Source organism: Protomyctophum parallelum (assembly GCF_964188405.1).
Source record: "Protomyctophum parallelum genome assembly, chromosome: 22".
Classification (NCBI taxonomy): domain Eukaryota; kingdom Metazoa; phylum Chordata; class Actinopteri; order Myctophiformes; family Myctophidae; genus Protomyctophum; species Protomyctophum parallelum.
In genome coordinates, this window is record NC_139714.1 from 10,218,295 (window position 1) to 10,242,415 (window position 24,121).

At 43.7% G+C, this 24,121-nt stretch overlaps 2 protein-coding genes across 3 annotated transcripts in view; one reads left to right on the top strand and one right to left on the bottom strand.

Moving 5' to 3' along the window:
• tmem178bb (transmembrane protein 178Bb) overlaps positions 1-11,922 on the bottom strand; it is a gene marked incomplete at both ends in the record, with an annotated part of 129,257 nt that extends 117,335 nt beyond the window's left edge. Inside the window, 2 exon segments of the mRNA XM_083757474.1 lie at positions 11,542-11,724; positions 11,727-11,922. Of these exon segments, the coding sequence (XP_083613600.1) occupies positions 11,542-11,724; positions 11,727-11,922 (379 nt within the window).
• Positions 11,923-20,045: 8,123 nt separating this feature from the next.
• LOC310853474 (small ribosomal subunit protein mS33-like) lies at positions 20,046-23,676 on the top strand. 2 transcript variants are annotated; one of them, XM_083757817.1, is made up of 3 exons: positions 20,046-20,098; positions 20,841-21,061; positions 23,204-23,676. In XM_083757817.1, the coding sequence occupies exons 2-3, from the start codon at positions 20,847-20,849 to the stop codon at positions 23,307-23,309; spliced, it is 321 nt and encodes a 106-aa protein (XP_083613943.1). In that variant the 5' UTR covers positions 20,046-20,098; positions 20,841-20,846; the 3' UTR covers positions 23,310-23,676. The 2 variants fall into 2 exon arrangements, with proteins under 2 accessions (XP_083613943.1, XP_083613942.1); XM_083757816.1 differs by having other exon boundaries at positions 20,055-20,239.
• The last annotated feature ends 445 nt before the right edge of the window (positions 23,677-24,121 follow it).

Consider the following 24,121-nt stretch of genomic DNA (forward strand, 5'->3'; position numbering starts at 1 on the left):
GATTAGCTATATTTAAAAGGAGGTGGTATTATGTATAGACCCCTGGGGGACGCCTGTCAACGAAGTATATAGGGTTTAAGTGGTCGCGAGAAAGCCGTTTCTAAAAAAAATTAATACAGTCATACACAGTATAATAATATAATCGCTTTAACATTTTCGGGTGAGCACCCTCTCCTGTGTGCCTGCAGGTGAAAAACGCTGGCATCTGGGGGAACACAAACACTTGCTTCGTGATTTGTTACCTGGTTTCGAACTGGGAACCTGCTAGCAGTCAAAGGAACACACTATCTCTCCTCTCCTCTCCTCTCCTCTCCTCTCCTCTCCTCTCCTCTCCTCTCCTCTCCTCTCCTCTCCTTCTCCTTCTCCTTCTCCTTCTCCTTCTCCTTCTCCTCCACAGCTCTGCCCCGATTGCCGACACTATCCTCCCCAAATAACATCTGTCAAAAAGCCGTTCCATGTTACCATGACAACACAAACCGGGGATGAGCTGGGTGATTTTTCTTCCTTCACCTCTCTCTCTGTCTCTCTCTCTCTCTCTCTCTCTCTCCCTCCATCTCTTTCCTGCAGATTTCAACGCCACGTCACTTCTCAGCCTGCCCTCTCCGTCACTCGCTATCTCTCTCCCTCTCGCGAACCGGCTTGTGTCTCATTTACATCGTCTTTCATCTCATCAATCGCCCACACCATAATAAGGTGAAAAGAGAAGTACAAGTCTATAATAACGACCTCCTTTTCGCTCATTGACCGATGCCAGACTCGCCTATACGTGTGCACGCGCGCGAGAGAGAACGATAATGGTTCCCTTTTTACGACGCATAATTCCCGTATTGTCCCCGCCGCCCTCTGCGCTGAAAAAAAAGCCCCCCCTTTCTTCTATAGACGAGGCAGCTGTGTCCACAGAGCTTCCCCTCTTCTCCGGCTCTCTCCTCCTCTCTGCACAAGTGGCTAGTCATCGGGCCCACTGAATGAGGGGCCTGATTGATGCTGCCTCTTCCTCCAGCCCTGCGGCACTCTCCCTATACTTTCTGATGAGCCCCCTTGATTAAACGGCCAAAAGGAGCAAGGAGGGAGGGAGGAGGCCGCCGCGGGAAGTGCTGGCGGGGACAGCGGGCCTCTCTTCTCTAGCCCATTCTGACCGGGCACCCATTTTGGTGTCGGCATCACGTCGTGCTTTAGCTATTGAAAAATAGCAGATCTACAAGCTCATATCGCGCCACCGAGTGGCGCGATACGAGCTTGTAGGTCTGCTATTTTTTGAAAAATCGAAGAGCGACTGACATTTTTTTTAATCTGATCTCAGGTCAGAATGGGTTCATCAGACCAGTGTGTGTGTCCGGCGGAAACGTCGTATGAATCTGATCTCAGGTCAGAATGGGCTAGAGCAGTGCTGTTCAACCCTTTTCATATCCAGGTCCGGTGTCTATTTGGCATTTGAGCCACACACCACCGTTTGACGACATTTAGCCTCTCTGACCCTAAGACTTCAAATATGTTGTTGTTGTTGTTGTCGTTGGATACGGTTTTGTCTACAATGCCGTGCTGTATTGATGTGGTACTATAGGAGAGATTACTGGCAAACGATCAAAATAACAATTCTTCTATTCTGTAATTGTGTAGACTTCTTTAAGTAATGCAGATGTTTAACAGTAATTTAACTCTTGGGAGCATAACATTTAATCGTTTCCATACTTTAATTTTACACTCTCACAAGTTAAAGATCTATTACTAACTCTCCCTCATTTAGCTGAGGACCACCTGGAATCCCCTCACGGGAACACTGGTTGAGAACCATTGCTCTAGATCGTCGTTTGGTTCTAGGACCCCCAGGTTGATGCATGTGCATTAAGCCAAGGACCCCCTATTTGATGATCACCATTTTGTATACAGGATAAACACGTGACACTGGAAGTGATGGCACAAAGAAATGAGCAAACAAATTGGAAGTGGAACACTACAAAATTGAAGCTAATCAATGTGTACTCTCTCCTGATTGGCTGAAATTGGCAACTTTTTGAGTTAAAACTCTGATGGAACCTCAATGGTCCCATAATGATCCATTTTGGTTCCAGTTACAGACCCTTTAAAACTCATTCACTGCCAATCACATGTATTGACGTGTTTGTTTGTTCTCCAAAGCCCACACTGCCAATCACGTGTTTTGACATGTTATGCCAAGCATGCTCAGGTGAAAATAGCAGATCTACAAGCTCACAACGTGATGTGTTTGTAGATGTTTAGATATAGAGCTTGTAGATTGACCAGGTGTGAAATCAGTCATTACACGCCATCAAGGCATCATTGCATCAACAATACATTGTAGTCAACAAAATCAACTGTAGATTATAGTCGACTAAAATCTTATATTTAGTCGACTAAAACTAGACTAAGACTAAAACTTTTCAAATAACTAAAACTAAATGGATTTTTTACTAAGTCAAAATTTGCAACACTGGAGCAGTGTGGATGGGAGTGCAAGGTGGATGACCGGCCATCCAATCGGAAATCCAGGACACCTTTGTCACCATGGCGACGTCACACCCCTGTGACACTGCCTGGGTGACGCGCGGCTGGCGAGACAAAGCATCGCAGTCTAGCCAGTATACAGGCAGTCAGCTCGGCCACGGTATGTGTGGGGGTGGTCAGGTAGACAGACAGACAGACAGACAGACAGACAGACAGACCGGCATCTTCAACTGCATAGGAACACCATTTGTCCCTGTTCTCCTGTCATCGGCATACCTCCCCACCAACCCACCACTAAGACTGTACAAATACCGGAAGACTCGACCCGGTGCTTGCCCGTTTTTCCTCCCGGAATTGTCACCAGTGAGGGGGATAACTTTGTAATATGCTATTGGCTGTTTGTTTTCTTTTTGGAAAAATATAAAAAGATACTCCTGTAGAAAGGCTATATTATTTTACTTATATTGACCCTATAAACAATTTAGTATTATTTAGTATATGTAAGGTTTTGCACACTCAAATGGTACCTCGTCAGATAATCCCCACATATCCTACAACAACTTCTGTGAACAGACTTCAATGTAGTAGCTTTTCATAAATTATATTTGTACTTAGGCTGTCTGCTGTCATGAAAGTTTATAGTTAGAGAAATTCAAAGTCCAGCCGTCTGCTGTCCAGGCTCTCCCACCCCTCACATTGGGGAGAATTCTGGGAGGAAAACAGAAACGGGGCGAGTCTTCTTGTTACCGACTGTACACTCATTAATTGTGCCTGGTGATTTGGTGAAACAAGACTATTGTGTGTGTGCGTGTGCATGTGTGTGTGTGTGTGTGTGTGCATGTGTGCGAGTGTGTGTGTGCGTGTGCATGTGTGTGTGTGCGAGCTGACAGAGACTGACTGGGCGAGGATAAAGGATTGGTTGTGACGGAGTCATTTCCTGCTCCATCACCTGAGCAGCATGGCTCTAGACGGCTGTCCCTTCTCTCTCCACTTCTCCCTGTAATTGGCCAAACAGCCAGCATCCATCTCCACGGGAATGGTGCTCGCTGTGGGTCGTGGGGTCAAATGTTTGTACTCTCATACAATTGCCATTCTAAAATTGTGACGTCCTTCTAAAAAGTATAGTAATATACGCCTGATTCAACACTATACGTCCATAGACAAAGACCCGCCCATGGTTTTTACTTTCTAAAAACACGATGAACTCGTGTTTCAGGTTAAAGCACAAGGGACAGAGAATGACAGCTTGGCACGCGCGACAGATGGCGCTCCGGAATGCGGCCTTGTAACTTTCATTTTTGTAGAAGAGGCCAAACATTGTTTTTGCTGTTTGCTTTGATTGAATAATTGATTGAACACGTATACGCCGTACTATGATTTGATTTGGGTGAGTTCTAAATGAAGTGTTTGTGTGTGGATTATCGTGGCGTCCGTCTACATATTTATTTATTCCCTCGCCGGGTTGCATGCTATTACAGTGATGGTCTGCAGTTTTACGCTGGGGTTGTGAGTTTTTACTCTGTTAATAAATACAGGCTAATAAGCTAATCTGAATTAGAACTATGTACCCAAGTGTCTGCTATAGTGCAGTGCTTGCCTATGGATATCATATCGTTGACTTCGTCATCAGTAATACAAAACAAAGAAATAACATTAAACCATTCTGACCTGAGATCAGATTCATACGAGGTTTCCACTGGACACACACTGGTCTGATTAACCCATTCTGACCTGAGATCAGATTAAAAAAATGTCAGTCGTTCTTCGATTTTTCAAAAAATAGCAGACCTACAAGCTCGTATCGCGCCACTCGGTGGCGCGATATGAGCTTGTAGATCTGCTATTTTTCAATAACTAAAGCATAACATGATGCCGACACCAAAATGGGTGCCCGGTCAGAATGGGTTAAGGGCTGCGTGCAACAATACATATGCCATATTCAAACTACACTAATTAATTACTAAACTAATAGGTCTACTATTATACTAAAAAGGATAAAGGCGAAGGGAAAAGAGGCCTTTTTACAGTACAATAATGTTTCAAGTTTAATACAAAATAAATGACATTAATCAGTGCTGCAGATCAAACAGTATAAAACAAAAACAAATTAAGAACTTTGTGAGAATGGGCTATCAGGTCTCTGAGCCCTGATGAAGACCCGCTATCGGCGTGTTTCTTATTGGCGGCCAATCAGAGGCAGGCGGGTCCTTGTCTAGAGACGGACGTAGTATTGAATCTGAATCATACGTAATATACACAGTGATCTCCCACAGCCTGTGTGTGTGTGCGTGTGTGCACGCGCGTGTGTGTGCGGTGCGCGACTGGGTTGTGTGTGTGTGTGTGTGTGTGTGTGTGTCGTCGGGGAAATAAAGCACGGCATCTATTATGCATTGTATGTACAGTTTCTTTATGTGCTACGTCCGCTTTTGTGCAAACTGTGTGTTTGGACTGCCGCGCGCCGTGTGTACTTAACGCAGCCTCTCCCCAGGGTTTATGTTCTTTTTGCAAAGACTTCCACCCCGCTTGAGGGGAGGGGAGGGGAGAGGAGAGGAGAGGAGAGGAGAGGAGAGGAGGGAGGGGAGAGGAGAGGAGAGGAGAGGAGGGGAGGGGAGGGGAGGGGAGGGGAGGGGAGAGGAGGGGAGGGGAGGGGAGGGGAGGGGAGGGGAGGGGAGGGGAGGGGAGGGGAGGGGAGGGGAGGGGAGGGGAGAGGAGAGGAGAGGAGATCTCCTCTGGGAAACTCAACAGTACAGTGTGAGGTCATCAAACATTGATGCCTTCTGCGTGATGTTGGCAAAAGAAAACATCATGCTTTTCCGTCTCATTTCTTTCTCTTTTCCTCTCCATCTCTGTGTATTTTACTCTCTCTCTCTCTCTCTCTCTCTCTCTCTCTCTCTCTCTCCCCCCTCTGCCTGCATGTGGTTATAGTTGTCAAGCTGACTTCACAATGAGTAAATCTTTCAGCCGAAACCATTGTTCTTGCTCTGTTGAGACCGGTGCAGACAAGAAACAAAAACACTGACTCTAAATCAAATCTGTGCTCCATACCATGCAGTGTTGTTTTTGGCAGTTTTAGTCCATAGTCTCTTGAATAGTTTTCATTTACATTTTAGTCACCTGGAATGTGTTGGTGTTAGTCTAGTTTTAGTCGACTAAATATCATAAGATTTTAGTCGACTAAATCTACAGTTGATTTAGTCGAACAAAATTTATTTTGGCGGGCCTTGATGGCGTCGTAATGACGGCATGTTTTTCACATTTTATTTGTTGACGAAATTCTCGGTATATTCAGTCTTAGTTTTAGTCATCATAGCTTATAGTTTTTATTTAGTCTCCATTTAGTTTTCGTCAGTGAAAAAAGATAGTCGACGAAATCAACACTGATGCCATGTGATCATGGTCGTGACTGAGTTAAATAAAATGATGATGAGGAGGTAAGGAAGAGGCCCAATTTCTTTCCAATAATGGCTGCCGCGCACATAGAGCCTATATTGGACCGTGAGTGTCATTTGGGCCGATGAGACGTCACAGTTGGCACATTGCGGCGCCGCAATAACAGCGCGGGAGACGTGGACGAATGGAATGAGTCACGAGTGGTGATTTTGCTCAGCTTGCTGGTAATTCTGGCCTTCTCAGCTTCCCTCCACTATATGTTGACGGCAGAGTCGATATACGCCGCACATTGCCGGAGTACTTATGGCTAGCATTAGCATAATTTCAACTGTGCATTATGTGTGTGTGTGTGTGTGTGTGTGTGGGGGGGGGGGGGGGGAACCACACCGCTGGGCCCGGTATCGATCGGACACGTTCATCTATCCCTTCCCTGTGATCTTCTGAGATCTTATACTAATCAATGTTGGCCGTGAGCGTGATGCGTTAGAGCAGATGAATGGGCACAAGTGAAGGGGCAGGCGGAAAATGATCAGGGAAGCGTGCGTGTGTGCGTGTGTGAGAGAGAGAGAGAGAGAGAGAGAGAGAGAGAGCAAAAAAGAAAATCGAAAGCTTTTCTCCTTCGATATAAATGACATGTTGGCAGAAATATGGAGGAGTGTGAAATTGGTGGTGTAATCCGTATGAAATGGGCTCCTCCAGATCGGCAGCAGCAAAAACGAAGAAAAGAAGAGGGGGGAAAAAGGAAGAGAAAGAGAAGAGAAAGGTATACACTCCAGTTTGGGCCAGAAACGTAACGTCGATTGCTTTTGATTCGAAATGCCCTTTGATTTCTCTCTTTTATAGCGTTCCCAGTCCCCCATTGTGTTGGCATGTGCAGCGAGACCCCTAGCAGCTGTCAGACACACCCGTGCTGATATAGGCCAATGGGTGGACCGTGCAGCCTGCAGACAGACGACGGAGCGGGGCATTAATGAGCCGGCAGTCCTTGCCTTAGGAGGGCAGGTATAGACATGAATAATTTAACTGTTTCCAGGAATTACAGAGAGCGCCCTGTGTGTCTCCTAGCCGAGGCCACAATAACACATTATACACTGCAGTGGCTGTGGCTGCAAAAGTGTCACGCTGCCCCGAGCATATATATATACACGAGTAAAAAAGTGTTAGGTTAAGTGATATCTTTTGTTTTTTGTTAAAAGGCTAAAGCACTATATTCGGATAGCCATTGCTGTATATAGACTCTAAGTGTATACAGGTCCATTTTTACTGCATATATGTCAAACATATTGACCAATATATATAGTGCTGCTGATGAGATCAGATATATGAGCCAGAAACATTACTTAACGCCTTAAGAGAAACTTCCGGAATGCGGCTGAGTCGTCAATGTGCACACACACACACACACAACGTCTGCATTTGCGAGCTCTGTCATTCTAGCAGAAGAATCTTGCTATAGCCATGCGGTGTGACTGTGAGGTCCTATTACCGTAAATCAACTTGTATCGGGTCACCTCCATGGTCCTGACAGGGCCTTTTGAATCACCTTTACCACCCGTATAGGGTCTCATTAAATTGTAGCCCTTACCCAGTGGGTCCCCCAGGGGAATGTGCTAATCTAATCAGAAGCTATACAGTATGGTCTGGGGGCCATGATCTCGGTCGGTGGGAGGAGTCCGTTCTCGCCGCTTCCGCGTGATTGGTCTATGCCGTGAAATGTCTTGATCAGGGTTTTGATAGGGCCTTTTCCAGGAGAGGAGAGTGACAGATGGCCTCCGACGAAGGGGGCCGGCGTCACCCGACGCGCTCTCTCCGCTCCTCTGTATGTAATCCTCTCGTTTCTAATACATGTATTCTCCTCTCTCTGCAGCTCTCTCGCTCTCTCTCTAACCCCCTTCCTCCTCTCCCTCTCGCTTCTCTCTCTCCCTCCTCATAACTCGCCCTCTCAGCCTCTTTCCTCTTACCCCCTCTGCTCAACTACCCCCCTCCCACCAGCACCACCCCGTTTTCCCCTTTCATCTCTTACCTCCCCACCTGAACCCGCTCCATAGGCTATATGCCACCAGCATTTCCTTTTGACTTTCTGTAAACTCTTCATCGTCTCCCTCCTCTCCCTGTTTCTCCCGGGAGGTGCTATTACTACTATTCGTATTGGACAGGAGAGGAGGGGGAGAGAGAGAGAGAGAGAGAGAGAGGGAGAGAGAGGGAGAGGGAGAGGGGGAGGCTCGAAAGGGAGGGAGGGTGAGATACAATGCCCAGTCACGTCAGCAGAATTCCAAGTAAACATGTGCCAACTGTCCGGATATTTCCCCCTGCACCCGCTTCCTCTTACACTTGCTGAATTAACTACAAAACACACACACGCACACACGCACACAAGCTAGCACAAGCTAGCACAACAGCACACACTGCTAGCACGACCTACAAACAAACAAACCGCACAGCACGTCCTCTTCACCGGCTAACCGATGCATGAGACTCGGGGCGGGGGGGGGGGGGGGGGGGGGGGGTGTTGCATAAATATAACGAAGGATGAAGTGGTGGTGTTGTTGTTACACCTTCTCTTTTTAACCCATTCTGAACGGGCACCCATTTTGGTGTCGGCATCATGTTATGCTTTAGCTATTGAAAAATAGCAGATCTACAAGCTCATATCGCGCCACCGAGTGGCGCGATATGAGCTTGTAGGTCTGCTATTTTTGAAAAATCGAAGAGCGACTGACATTTCTAGAATCCGATCTCGGGTCAGAATTGGTTAATCAGACCAGCGGACACCTCGTATGAATCTGATCTCAGGTCAGAATGGGTTAACATCAACTCTCGTTCCCTCACACCTATATCCTCACCGGTGTCTGACTCTGATGGGCGATACGTGCTTTCGCCCTGCTTTCCCCCCCCATGAATCTGAATAATGTTGTTGGGGAAGGGGGGGGGGGTGAGGGGGGGGGCGCTTGAGAGAGTCAGGATGAATGGCTGCTGTGCATGCTGATCTGGCCCGAGCATGAGCGTGCTATACTCACGTTTCACTTAAGTAAAAGTATCAATACTGCATTGATTGTATATAGACATATTCTGAATGTATATACTTGAAAAGTACAAAAGTATTGATTACTTTTCAAATAGTACTTTTCAAATGAATGTATCTTTTGCAAAATAGCAGAACTACAAGCTCACAATATATACGTTGCATCGCAAGCTTTTTAGATCGCCAATTCTGTCTGTCTGTCTGTCTGTCTGTCTGTCTGTCTGTCTGTCTGTCTGTCTGTCTGTCTGTCTGTCTGTCTGTCTGTCTGTCTGTCTGTCTGTCTGTCTGTCTTTCTATTTATTCATTTAGTTTTTACTTTAACTGCATCGGAACCGTTATTTTCAGGGATATCCAATTGAACAACATCTGGAGTGAAAGAAAACTCAAAACGTTTTTGAACGATGTGTATCCTTGCTATAACGAGGAGATTGTATTATTATTATTTCCGTTTTATGCCACAAACAAAGATGCCATCCAACCAGTCATTCATATAGAACAGAACCGCATCCAGAGATCTATTGATCGGGCCCTTCAAAGAGCAGACTGCATCCAAATATTTAGGGAACTCACTATCCCACACCTGGAAAGGCATACTGTAGTACGTACGGTCTACAGTACTATTGATTGGTTTATCAATAGCCACGGTAGTGTAATATAGTACCGTCGGAGTCTGAGCGCTCTATTTTGACAACAGGATACACAGGATGAAGTCCTTGGCACGTATCTTATTTCCAGCATCGAGACTTCATTCCATTTTGCTTGGAAGGTCTGCGTCTGTCCAACATTTCGGTCCATTGTATAGCATTAAATTATCCACTTGAACGCACCCTTTTCCTGGGATGGGACGTGCGGTCGGAGAAGGGGATTTATTGTAGAGATTGCAAAAATAACATGGTGGCCGTTTGATGGATTTGAGAGGGTTTAAGTGGTTAAATTGTACTATACTTAGATTAGAGTTATGGAGCTTTGCACTTTCTATATACGGTCTTCGGATTCCCGTGTGGATCGCGCTTAAACGTGATGTAATCTCTCTATGCGTGGCTCAGAATGATCACAAACGCGTGTGTACACGCAGAGATAAATACAGTATTAACCTCTGGGGCGTGCAGGGTGCACGGCCTTATCGATCCCAAGCCGCGTTGATTATTGCCAGCCGTCACTCCCCGACCATACAGCGAACCGCAATGTGCTATTGCATCGAGGGGGGGGGGGGTGGAAGCAAGGCCTTGAAATGGCAGGGATAGATCAGACCCCTCTATATAAGAGCTTCCATTTGATCAGTGAACAGCACACTGGCTGTGGGCTGCCCATTACTGCAGATGGCGGGCCATCAAGGCTATTGAGGCATTCTCAATGGGAGGCACAGCTGCACTCTCGCCATCCTTCTCACACACACGCACACACGCACGCGCACACACACACACACACACACACACACACACACACACACACACCTTGTGCTCTTGCAAGCCCCTGGACACAGACCAGTGCTCTTGAGCGTTTCCAAAACAATGGTTCGGGACCCGTTCTCGTGTCTCGGATACATTTTGTCGAAGGGAATTTGTTTCCTATATACATTTTCTTATTTCTAAACATTTTACAGAAATTACACCCCCCAAAAAAATGTAAACAAAAGTCCATTAAACTATATACTATAACTATATAACTATATACTATAAGTATCTCCCATTAGTCTGTGTCCTCCTCTCTCACCAGCACACACAGCCAGGCGTGTGCGTGTGCGTGTGCGTGTGTGCGTGTGTGTGTGTGTGTGTGTGTGTGTGTGTGTGTGTGGAGATCATAATGGAGCACCTATAAGTGATGAATGAGGTCCTCCTCTCTGTTTGAAAATAGCCGTGGACATTTGCAAATGGCCCGCAAACAGCATTAAGTCTGTATGGTGCAAAGCTTATTGAATTCTTTCATGGATGATGTGCAGATGAGGTCAGAGAACCCCCCTCCCATAACTCTCTCTCTCTCCCCCCCTCCCCTCCCCTCCTCTCTCTCTCTCTCTCTCTCTCTCTCTCTCTCTCTCTCTCTTGAGTTTGGGTCTCTCTCAAAACCTGAAAACATTATATCATTAGCACTAACCTGAAAGGGGGGGGTTAAGACTTCAGACCCCCCCCCCCCCCCAACGAGAGAGAGAGAGAGAGGAGAGAGAGAGGGAGAGAGAGAGGGAGAGAGAGAGAGAGAGAGAGAGAGAGAGAGAGAGAGAGAGAGATGACAACATGCAGGCACGCATTGCCATTCAGTGTCAGCATCACATGCTATATTACGCTCCAGCAAAAAAACAAAAACAAAAAGAATAGCATGACAAGAAGCCTGTTTTAGCTGCGGGGCGATTTATATCCAATGAAATACCGAGGCAGCAGCAGCCCCCTATAATGACGTTTTGAGAGCCTATTACATGCAACCTAATAGATTGACCCAAAGGGCAAACGCACAATCACTTCACAGCAGGCATATATAGCATATAGCCTGCCTATTTCCCCCGTAATACATTCCAATATGGAGATGCGCTGATCGCCATGTCTGTCTGATCATTAATTTTCAGGCTATAGCAGCCTATAAAGGTTTCGCTTTCATTTCATGTCAGAGCTTTCATCATGGCTAACATGCACAGGCTTCAGTTTTAGACAACTTCCGTTAGCTTGCTTGACTCTTACCTTTCCGAATAAGGTCTTCGATGTCCTGGTCGAAGCCCACCCGGTGGCACCTGCTCCACAGCCCCATGTTGGTGGAGTTGTACTGCCTGCTGCACTCGTCCGCGGCGCTCATGGCGAACAGCTGCCGCCGGTTCCGGGCCAGCAGCAGCTTCTCCTCCCAGCGGTCCAGGCTGGTCCGGCTGGCCGCAGCGGGAGGCTGTTGTTGGGGATGTAGATGAAGCCCGGGTCCTTCCGGCGGCTGGAGAAGCTCCGGCAGCGCTCCCGGTAGCGTCGCGCGTCCGTCTCGTACCAGTGGTCGGAGCAGATCGCCACGGCCAGCATGCCCAGGGCGCACAGAGACAGAGAGAGGCCGGCGTACAGCAGTAACTTCCCGGCAGCCATGGCTCGAGCTCCTCTCCGCTCTACAGCCGCATCAGCACCTCAAACAGACGGACAGCTCCTCTGAAGAAGAAAAAAAAAGCACCGCGTTCCCGATGCATCCAGCGTCGATTCAGCTCACATCACCCCTCGACACCATGAGCGTCGATACCATCGTCGAGATGTTCACAATTCGCACGCAATCGAAGCACAAAAAGGGGGGGGGAAAGATCTCGTCGGGCGGTGCAACGTTAATAAGCTGGCTGTTTGTCGGAGCTGTAGACGAGTCCCTGCCTGCCTGCCTGCCTGCGTTCCGTCCGTCTGCAGCGGCTGCGCGGATGGATGCTCGACGATCAAAAGATGCTTATCTCATCCCAGGCTCGATCTGCGTCCATCCAGCCGCCGTCTTTCTGTGCGATTTCACTGAATAGGGCGAGAAAAACATGTACAAACCACATTTGCAAAACTATGTGGGGGTAATGATGAACCCCCCTCCTCCACCCCCCCAAAAACAACGCTTAAAATCCATGAAGGTGTATGCTATATAGGCTGCCGTTACCCTACTTATATTCGCCCAGGCAATGGGAGACGGATTATTTATAAACATCGCATATAAACGACAAAAATGCAGTTTGAGTTCATGTTGTCATGAACAACAGCTATAATCTTTGTTTTTGTTTGGGATATGTGCTATATATAAGGATACTCACCGCCCTAGAAAATCATAGCCAGGATGCGACCACGACTTCGGTGGTTGGAAGGTGTCTGTCTCGCTCAATGGGGCTTGGCGGCGCGTTTGAAGACCTCGTGACGTCGAGGTCGAGTCTGTCACTGTCTGTGTGGGGAATTTATTTTAATGGTAGAATAATCAAAACATTGTGTTTGGATTCGCTGTTGACTTTAGGCAATTTGCCTTATTGGTGGATTAGGTTTGCTGTTTTTCATAAAACAAGCCTGATGGCTTCAAATAGGTGCGCTCAGTCACAGGCACGGCATATCTCCGCCAGGCTAGGGTATCAGGTGACCTAAAGCTGTAGTGGGACTGTGGGAAGCTGCACTGCTGCAGCAGGGGGAAATAACATTTCTATGAAAGTTTGCCTGCAGGCCTCATTTAATAATCAGAGGGGTGTGTCACCGTGGGTGTTTCCATGAGACAACAATATCTTTTTTTATATATATATATCCACATCCACCCTCTGCATGGAAGTAGGCTACTAGTGTTGAGCTTTTACACAAGCAGTCATCGTAATAACCTGTCACTTCTCGCAGGCTCAACAGACAATAACAAAACCGCTTCCCTCACTTCCGTTTCTTTGATTGAAATCAGTTTGCTATACCGACCGAACATACTCGGTTCTGACCATGCGATATCGACGGGAGCTTGTCGGCAGGAGTCTCTTGCACATGCTCATTGAAATTGCGACAAGTTTACATGCATTACAGTACATGCAACTATATAGGTCGCCTTCACACCAGGATGTTATACGGCGATAAAAACGAATCCTGATGCGTATTGTCGGAAAGTGCGCTTTGTTTGGCATGGTGTGAAGGCTTCCAAGCACACCTGACTTCGATTCACAACAGGTGTGAATGCAGTCCGCATCAAATAACGGAAATGAAGCAGACAATTTGGAGGATGAATGAGGAGTCAAAACTGTTAGTGAGACAGTTAGTTTACGCAGCACAAAGATGTCCCGTTACGATTGAGGAGACGAGCGTGTGGGGAGTGGGCACTTTCTTCGTTTAAATAATAAATTAATCACATGCATGTTTAGCTCAGCATGATTATGTATATATCTAACATGGCATATGCATAATAATTGTTTATGATGATCGAATCATCAATGGGAGTACATTATTGTAAACGTCAATCATTTTGCGCTGCTGTGTCCCCTGTGCCTCCACCATGTGTCCGAAAGAACATTGCACGCACGCACACACGCACGCACGGTAACGTCCAGTCCCCGACAGTGACACACTGCATCCTGCACGTTATCCTCACTTTACGTTCTAACTATACTGTGTAGTTTATGAATTGAACACATTGATAAAGTTCTCTGCTGCGGTTAACACTGCGCACTGTGAACACAACCGCAACAAGTTAAAAATGTAAGAATGATGCAACTTCACCCCCCAATCGCAGACCCCCCCGCGCAAGTCTACCGAAGTAGGCCTATACGATGCATGCATATGCATCGTATTGGCTGAGGTCTGCACGCGCAGGGGGTTATTGTGCCAGACTGTGTAGGCCTATTAGCATTATTGGGGCATGCCTCCTGGCAGAGATTTGCGCTCCACAGAGCGCACCTTAGTCTACAGGTAATGCTGCAACTATCACTGCTCCTAATAGCCTCCTACGACTACCACCTATATCAATCAGCCCACTGCAGAATCTCAGGCTATATAGTTCATTCAGTGATTCATTTTTATGATCCTTTTTTTGTCTGCCATGTTAAAATTGTATCTTCTCCTGGTTACAGATGTTGCGATTATTGTATTTATTTTCTTTTTTTTATCTTGCCAATTATTATTATTATTATTTGTTATGATATTGCTTATCTTGGCATTCCTTAATATTTTCATAGTACCAAAGTTGTATTTTACATTGCTTAACCCAGCTAGTGTACTTTTAATCTATATTTAACATGAAAAAATAAGCATTGGATCATCTCACACGTGCCAATTAAGCTATTGTAATACTCTATGACTTATAGTAAGTCATAATGAATTATATATTATCTATGAATATTAACCTTATAGATACTATAGTTATTATACTTAAGGAAACTTATAGGGAAATAATTAAACTTAAAGATACATATTTGCATGGGCCCACTTTGCCAAAAGGCCCAATGCTCCCCCATGAATCCACTTCCCCAAAGGCCCAGTTGTCTTGCATTCAAATTAATAATTTCACTCAGACAGCAGTCAGAACTCTATAGTCATTTTCTATTTTCTTTGGGTGCAAATGGAAAAAGATAGGCCTTTTTTCTGACCACCAAACCCCTTATCTGGAGTCCTGGTCACACAGTAAAATTCTCACTGAGTGGAAATGGAACCAGATGGCATTGTGTGAGCAACACTATAGCAAGTCTGATCTCGTAAGTACTTCAAGTTCTCACTATTGGATATACTTTTAATCTTGTCAATCTTATCTGGTTGCATATACTGTATCTACTGTATGTCGATATGTATGAGGTTAAGTGCATCCGCTGAACCCGCTGAACTAAATGGATGCCGAATGATTTTGCATTCCAATGTCATATAGCACCATTGCAAAGAAAGCATGCAAGAAAACTAAGTTAGACATTTTCTGTCTCAGTGAAACTGAACATGTCTACTCCATTATAGCTATACATTGTATACTGCTGTCATGCTTTCTTCTAAAGCCTTTCACAGACTGTGGGGCTCATTCTGAAAGCTGCCGCTATCAATTCACAGATCGCTTCACTGCCTAGCAGTCTGCTGCTAGTTTACAAATCCCTGAACGATGTGGCATCGCAATATACAGTGGTGGAATTATTATCAAGATTAGTTTTTTCTCTCCATTTAAGTAATACCACAATGGAGAAATACTCCATGAGTAAAAATCCCACATTTAACATTTTACTTGATAAAGGTACAAAGGTATTTGCACCAATATACTGTAACCGTTCAGTTGGTTTTCGCGAAACTTGGCAATATGGTGGAGCACGAAGCCCACGACCATTAGCCAAATGGTGGCGCTATAGCACTCAATTGAAAATGCTAACTTTGAACAGGCATAGCTCATGCACCGTTTGACCGCCAGCAATACAACTTCGATACACATATGTGTATCGAAGTTGTGCGTCTCCTCGTGCCGAACAACTTTCGTGTTCTGACTTTTGACCTCTGACCTTTAGATCACCCACCATTTTTAATTATATGAAAAAGAGTTCAAATCTATCTTCTCCCTGCAGGATCTTTGATCAAAATGCGCGGAACTTTCTACACGTCACCTATATGGACAAAAGAATCGGGAGCCCATGATTTAAATAATTTCAGGGAAAAAAAGGAACAAAAGAAAAGATGTTTGATAAAGAAATTTGACTATAATGGAGCTATACAACAGATGCTGAGTTATAAAAGCTGTGCAGAGGGTTGACAGCTAGGGCCCCTCGATGATATTTTTATAAGGTTTATAGATGTTATTGTTCAGTAGCATTTGGGATTCCAGTCTGAGATGTTGTTGTGATTGGAGCCGGAATTCCAAGTGGCTCCCATGACACTGACAGTGACTACAAATAACAACCCTAAGTTGGCTGTTCTGTTCTGGTCTTCTTTTAGATCCAAATCCCAAATGCATGTTGTTGTCTCACACACACACACACACACACACACACACACACACACACACACACACACACACACACACACACACACACACACACACACACACACACACACACACACACACACGGCTCTGGCAGACACCAATATTTAGATTTAACAAGCCCAAATCATTTTATTATAGGAAATGTATCCATGCTTTAAATTACCTCCAGCTCACAAATTGTCTCGGAATTCGGTTTCCTACAAAGTACACAGTAAAATCGTCAGTGTTTAATTTATCCATTTGCAAGAATGTATAATTTTGGTTATGTTTACTCTCTGAGGTAAATCAAGCAGAAGCAGAGGATTTGACTGTGTACTGCCAAGTTCAGCCTAGGGGGGTTTTAATTTAAGTTGATTTGCGCTCCACTTTGACCATTGCACGGAGCGTACACTTGCATAATTCATAAGCACTCGCAGTCGCTGGTACCCACCTGTCAAGGACTCCTCCTGCTATACAGATGGGGAGTCGTCAACACGTAACGAGCATTTCCCTTTTAATTTGTTTTAGCATCCATTACTCCATAACAGTGAACCTCTCAAATTAGCTGCATAGGACATCCATTGATGCCATCTGCCATTGGGACTTTTCCCCTTTTTTTTGCAAAACATTATTCTCTATACCTACCATTTCCAAAGTTTCCAAAGTTCGCGGGCCCTGGTGGAGATCTGTGCTCCGAGGAGCACCATCTTATAGTTTTTGTTCATACACTGTCTATTGGCTAGAGATATAAACTAAACTCTGAGTGTTCCATTTGTACACTCTCAGAGTTTAAATGAACACTGATGATATATAGATTGGGGGTCCCAGTCCCAGAGATCAAATGTTATCAAATAAGTGTACATGCAGGCCTAATGCATATCAAACTGGGGGTTGTTGAAATTCAAATGCTTTGCTGTACGTCACTGCACTACTTCCAAAAGAATATCCTCAATGTTTTAAAATGGGGGTCAACAGGCTAATATGTCAATTTGGGGGTTCTTGACATGGAAAGGTTTGAGAACCACTGCCCTATAGGCTACCCTGTCATGTGAACACGTAAAACAGAGCGTGTTGGAATTGGACCTGGGGACAGGACCCTATAGTACTTAACCTGTTTCTGTACAAGCTCACGACATGTCTCGATGCAATGACACGGCAGCCATATTTCACACAACGTAGCTGAACGACAAATTGGACACCGCAGGTCAGTGCATGTGGCCAGACAGGGATCATCTTAAACAGCTCAGTGCCAGTCTGTCCCCCTTTGGAGAGAGCTTTCCTGCAGGCAAACTTTGACCCAATTTAGTGCTCTCTCCCGAGTCAGGTGCGTAGGCCTATAAAGGGGAGGGCTTTAGTTGTGAACAGGTGCTTCTTCTTTGTCTCGCACTACCTCATTGTCCTCGTTTGCACCCTTCTCTTGCAGCCAGCTGTGCGAACCACTTCTATACTTTACAGTTCAATGTTAGCATTTTACTGTACTGTATTCTACTTTACACAAAATGTTAATATCAATATAATTAATATCATAAATGTTTTCTTTTCTTAAGTGACACATTTCTTGAGAGAATTATTGTAGGCCTACATATAATTTAATTGAAACACCACTATGAAAATTAATTTGAAAAAGTAGTATAGGGCCTAGCCTAGTTTAAAGCCCTTTGTTTGACAAAGCTGCTGTCAAACTACAGTTCCTCCACCCAGTGGAACCATAATGATTATTTCCTGCTATGAATATAGGCCAAATAATAACAGAACTCTTCTATGGCCCTGTTTATATTAATTCAATGTTTTCCTTGCTGGGCAAAGGGTGCTGTAAATGAATGGGCTGCATGAATACATTTCCCTTGATTTTAATACACAGACAATATATATATATATGTACGTATTCATAGGGTTTCCACATAAACACATTCTGTATTAATTGCTATTCCTCATGCAGCATAATATCTGAGAGTATTCAGTTAGGGCCTTATACAATGAAACCACAATTTTCTTTTGATAGCCTTGCGTATCTTGTTTCGTTTCATTTTCGGTCCTAGGAATTGTGGTAATGGATCATGGGTGTGGGGGGGGGGGGGGGGGGGTCGTGCTTGTAATGGTGAAGTGATGGGAGAATGATGCTCGATCGCTGCATGCTTTATCCTCCGTTGAAACAGCACCGCCTGGCGGGCGGAGAGACACACCGCGTAAAGGCGGAAGAGGCCGAACTTGTAGTTCGGCTATTTTCTGGGTGCGACACCGTCGTACGACGAAAGTAGCTACAAAATATCAGGTCTGACTGAGTCGCTGACGTCAGATGTCAAAACATAACTGCAGTGTCAGACAGAGAGAGCCAGAGGGCGACCTTAATTGTTTGGTATTCGATATAACAATGTACAGTAGGCCAATCATTCAGTTTAAGATGTGTGTGCAATAAATGCCCCCTTTTTGGCCATTCAAAAGTAAAAACAAACCTTTCCACAGGTTTTTCATTATGATATTTAATTGATCTTGTGTTTTAGAGTAAATGGACAAGTCAAGGCCTACGTTTTCATTATTTACCCTTTAAACCTCGATCGCGACGCGCGTCAAGTCACCAGACTTTCTATTTACCCAGCAGAGATGTGTAACTGTGTAAAACTGTGACAGTTTAGCAAATAGGCCTACCGTTGTGGGGGCAAAAGGCAACCTCCGTTGTTTCTTCGTATTTGGCGCCCTCTTCTGTTAGAAATAGTAAGAACGGTTTAGACATCTATATAATGCTGAATTAATTCGTTAACGGCTGTTTGTTATGGAGGGGGTCATTAATTGTTTAATTACGGGACAGAGGACCAAACACAATAACATGTAATGATACCATGACAATGTACAGAAAGAAAGAAAGAAAGAAAGAAAGAAAGAAAGAAAGAAAGAAAGAAAGAAAGAAAGAAAGAAAGAAAGAAAGAAAGAAAGAAAGAAAGAAAGAAAGAAAGAAAGAAAGAAAGAAAGAAAGAAAGAAAGAAAGAAAGAAAGAAAGAGACTGAATTAATTAATTGGTATACTTGAGTTAGAGTTTATTTATTTTGGTCATTATAACAAATCAATACAATACAGTGCCTGCTTTTTTTTTTTTTTTAAGAAACATAGACCAAAAAGGTGTAGGCTGAAGCCTAAGCTTATAGTGCCTATACCCTTCTAACAAATAAATGGCTTTCATAGGTAAAATAATACAACAAAGCAAACAGAAGGGGAAAAAAACAAGAAAACTAAACAAAAACAAACAAACATAACAATAAAACAAAAACAAAGACAGACAGGACAATACAGTTAACAGGAACAAGACAAAAAAGAACAAAAAGAACAAAACAAAACACAAAACGAGAAAACAAAACATCATATCACATTGATATGAAAAAACTAAAAACAACAAAAACAACAAAACATAACACAAAACGAGAAAACAAAACATCATATTCAATGTTCTATATTATAGAACATTGATATGATGTTTTGTTTTCTCGTTTTGTGTTTTGTTTTGTTCTTTTTGTTCTTTTTTGTTCCGTATTGCTCAAACAGTAGATACATATTATAGTATCTACTGTTTGAGCAACACGGAACTGTGTGTACATTCAGCATTGCTCTACGGCTTTTACAGATATGAGGACACGTACTTTTAGATGATTTTATAACTGGACGACACGGCACAACAGAAATGAGGACAGAATATGTGCTGCAGATCCTTTAATGTTAATAGTCAAGTCATGTTCCTTATTGCTAAATCATTTAGACAGCAGATAATATGCATACGGGCATTTTTATAAAACAAGACGGAAGCTGACCTGCCCGGACCTGTCAACATTGTTACGCAGGCGGAAGCGGGCTCATGGGTGATGTTCATGCTTGAAGGTTAGCTATAATAACGTTCAGATCAGTTTGATTTAACGTATCGGTCGTTAGAACAAAGATGAGCTGTCCCGTGCAATATTTCTGAACGAATTGCAATATTTTCGTCTTAGCTGGCAGTACGGGTCTCCTCTGATTACTCAGGTAACGTTCCGGACGGTGCTATCATGCTAACACTATCCTTCATTTTTGCATACTATGGAGTCGAGTGCTGTTTTCACAATGCATGTCATGTCAACAACCCAATATCCACACCACCGTGTGCACTTGTGCATGCATGTACCAGTGTTAATCAAACATTTGAAACGTGTCATTAGATTAGGTTTAGTACATAATTATATACTATTGTCCAACCTGATTGATTGAAGCATTTAACAATATGCAGAATATGTACATTTCAAGCACAACTCAATACAAAAACTGTTAACTGTGGACGACACCATAAAGCAAAGCATTACACCTGTTTACAATAGGGTCCAGCATTTTAAATTCGTCAGAATACCGCTATATTTTGGACATGCAGTAGTTAAGCCCTGTTTCAAAGATGGCATATAGCCCATCTAAGCTCACAAGTCTTTGTGAAAGGTTTTAACTGAGTGTTGTATACACTATTATTTTTTGCTGGGGAGCCCCTCAAGGACCTCCAGGTGTTCCTGGATCCCTCTCTTTGAGCATAATCTAAACTGCAGGATCACATCATGGGGAAAGATTTTCATCACTTTTCGTTCTTTCCTTCTTGCCACAGAGAGAGATGGCTGGTCTTTCCACATACGCAGTCCGCATGGCGCGTCTCAGCGCCCGCATCTTTGGGGACGTGGTGCGTCCGACGGACACGAGGTCCATGAAGGTGGTGCAGCTGTTCAAGGAGCCTCCCCTGGCACAGAGGAAGGAGGTGTACGACTGGTACCCCCAGCACAAGATCTACTATGCCATGACCCAGAAGTTGAGGTTCATGGGACTATTCAGGTATTGCATTTCTTCTTCCCGGCCTTCAAGTTTGGGTACTATAGTTTGCGCTGATGGTTGCACTCTTTTTATTGTATGGAGTTGTGTATGGGCAATGCATTGCCAGCATTTGATTTAATTGCTTGCAACCATCATACACATAGTATGGTAATTGAAGATAAAAAGAAAGAAAGGAGAAGAAAAAAAAACAGTAAATGACTTATTTCCACTTTGGTCCCCTTACAACATTCAACAATAAAAATGTTCCTGTAGTTCATTTAACACTTAATCCCATAATTAGTGTATACATGTGTCCTACTTTGTCCATGACATTGGTAACATGTTCACTAATGGGTACTGATGGGTACTAATGGGTACTGACAACACAGAAGATAGGAAATTGTGGAGGGCAGCGATCCAGGAATCCCGAGTTGGTGTTGGCTAGACCTCACTTTCGCAGCAACTAACTAATGGGTTCAACTTGACCTGAGATCGTTTGGTATAGGACATTTGTGTCATTAAATATATTTTGGGGATTGCATTGTGGATAATGTCAGATTTATTTCTGCGGAGTGCAAGCTGGTCAAGTGTCGCTGCTGCTCTAGTGACTATTATGCTGTAACTAGATGAATTTGAATTAACCACTTCAACCCTAGCACCACCTATTCTATTCTGGGTGTTTAATGACTTCAAGCCTTTAATCTGGATTTAGTTGAATCAAAAGTGAACAAACCTTTATCTTGGCATGTTGCTTGCTGTGTGATAGTAATATAAGGTTTTGCCATAATCTCAAGACTTGCCTCTTCAGACTCCACCTTAGCCAGTAGCACTTGATGCAAAAGTTATGCATAGGTTATAAATATGCATAGGTTTAAATATATAGGTTATATATTTTCAATGTACGTATTATTATGCTCTGATATTATATTGTTTAGACTGATGCTAGGTACTTGGCGTACGTATGATCCTAGATTACTGAGGCATTATTATTTCTCTGCATTTGATATACACATTTCTTGATAACGGACCGCTCCGCTCTATAACAGACCGATGCCTAATCAAACCCTCGGAGCACCTGCTGTGCCCAGCTTGATTTACTGCTGTTTACAACATGACAGCCATGTATTGTAATTTGTAAACACACACATAATGTTATTTACAGCTAAACATTGCTCTCAAAAACGTTTTTGAAAACATTTGAGCGAGAAATAGACGAAGCAGTACCCGAAAATTTATTCTATTCCAGCTTATAGAATACTTCCGCTTAATACTTCTTATGGAATACTTCCTTTGTTGTGTTTTCGGTCAATTTAATAATTTATGTATTAAGTAGCTATGTAATAAGTGGGATAATATCTGCCTATGTGGTCAGTGTCTGCATATAATTCACAGATGGGGGGGGGGGGGGGGTTAACCACTGACGTGAAGCTGAGGTGGTTAATCACCCTTTACCATGCGTTTGCTTATTTTGCTTGTTAAAAGCAGCATTTTAATATGACATGACAGGAGTGCAAAATGTAAATGTATGCATAACAAAATGCAAATATACTTAATAGAATAAACTATAAATAATAGAATAAACTAAATAATAAAATAAAATAAATATTATTTAGTAAACGTTTAGTAGGGGAAGCGCTGTTTATCCCTCAATATCCGCACACACCCCTAGCATGCAGCAAAAACAAGCTCACGATTCAACACACGATGCTCATGTGATTCGTGAGTTTGTAGATCTGCTATTTTCGAAGTGTGACACTGTCATGCAACGAAGTATACTGTAAATGAACACCGAACACAGCCAATATGCTAAAGCAAAGTGATATGTAAATAGTAGGCTTCGGAAATCAAATGTACTTTACTGAAGCTGTGAGTGTGTCCATGAAGGCTGTTGAAGGCTCTATTGTATGTATGTGTATTGTATAATTTTTTATTGTACTGTATACTACCTATGAATCTGTGTGCCATAGCATGTGAACATGGTCGTGAGTTAAATTAATGATTTGATTCATGTGTTTGAATTTGACCTCTGGCAACTGGAAGTGTTTCCAGCTAAAATCTATCAAGGATGGAGACTACATTTTAAAATTGGATGTAACCTGCAGTAAGCATGACCTGATAGAGCGACTAACGAACACACTTTCCTCATTCCTCTTTTCTCTTCAGAGACGAACACCAGGACTTCAAGGAGGAGATGCGTCGCTTGAGGAAGCTGCGGGGGAAAGTGAAGCCGAAGAAGGGCGAAGGGAAGCGGGCCACCAAGAAGAAATGAGACTCTGTCAGTCAGACGGATATACGTGGACTTGATGACCCTGGAGCTTAAGGCGCACAGAACCTCGGACTGTGTTTAGTCTTTCTCCTGGTGGACAGAGAGCATTGGCAGCGTTCTATGTCAGAACTGTGGCAACCACACAGCTCACTCAAGGCGGGACATTCTTTTGAATGCACTTTTGATCATGCCATCAATATGATCGTTGATGAAAAAAGCTGTAAAGATGCTCTTTGTCCATTAATGTTTATGCATCTACTTGTTATGTGTCAACTTGGGTCTTGTTTGGAGGAGGCGTTGTGTTTTTGAACACAATGCAAAACAAACATGTTTTGATTTCATATGTATTAAACATAAAGTAAAACATGAATGGTTTCTGTCATACGATCAGCAGCATCTGTTGGACGACCTGAAAATGTGAGGACAACAAATTGGTGTAAAAAAAACTTCACGCACATCACAGCCAGGTTTACAGGTGTAAAAATCTTCGTCAACTATTCCTAATGTGAGTAGAATACATATTATAATTACTCAAGAAGAAACCTAGTTTATGGGATATTAATGCCCTACTTCATCATACAAGATAAGAGTTCCACACGAAAGTAGTAAGAAATTGCAGATCTACTTTCTTACGCCTTGTGATGCGATCCGCTGTGAACTTGTAGATCGGTAATTGTAGCCATTTTAAAATAAAGGACAGGAGGGTTTCTGCCTGACAGTGACGATATATGAGGTGCTGTTTATTTAAATGAACAAGTTGTCGACTACTAGGTCGCCCTCCTCCATAGTCGCCTCCAGTCATCACACGGTTCTCC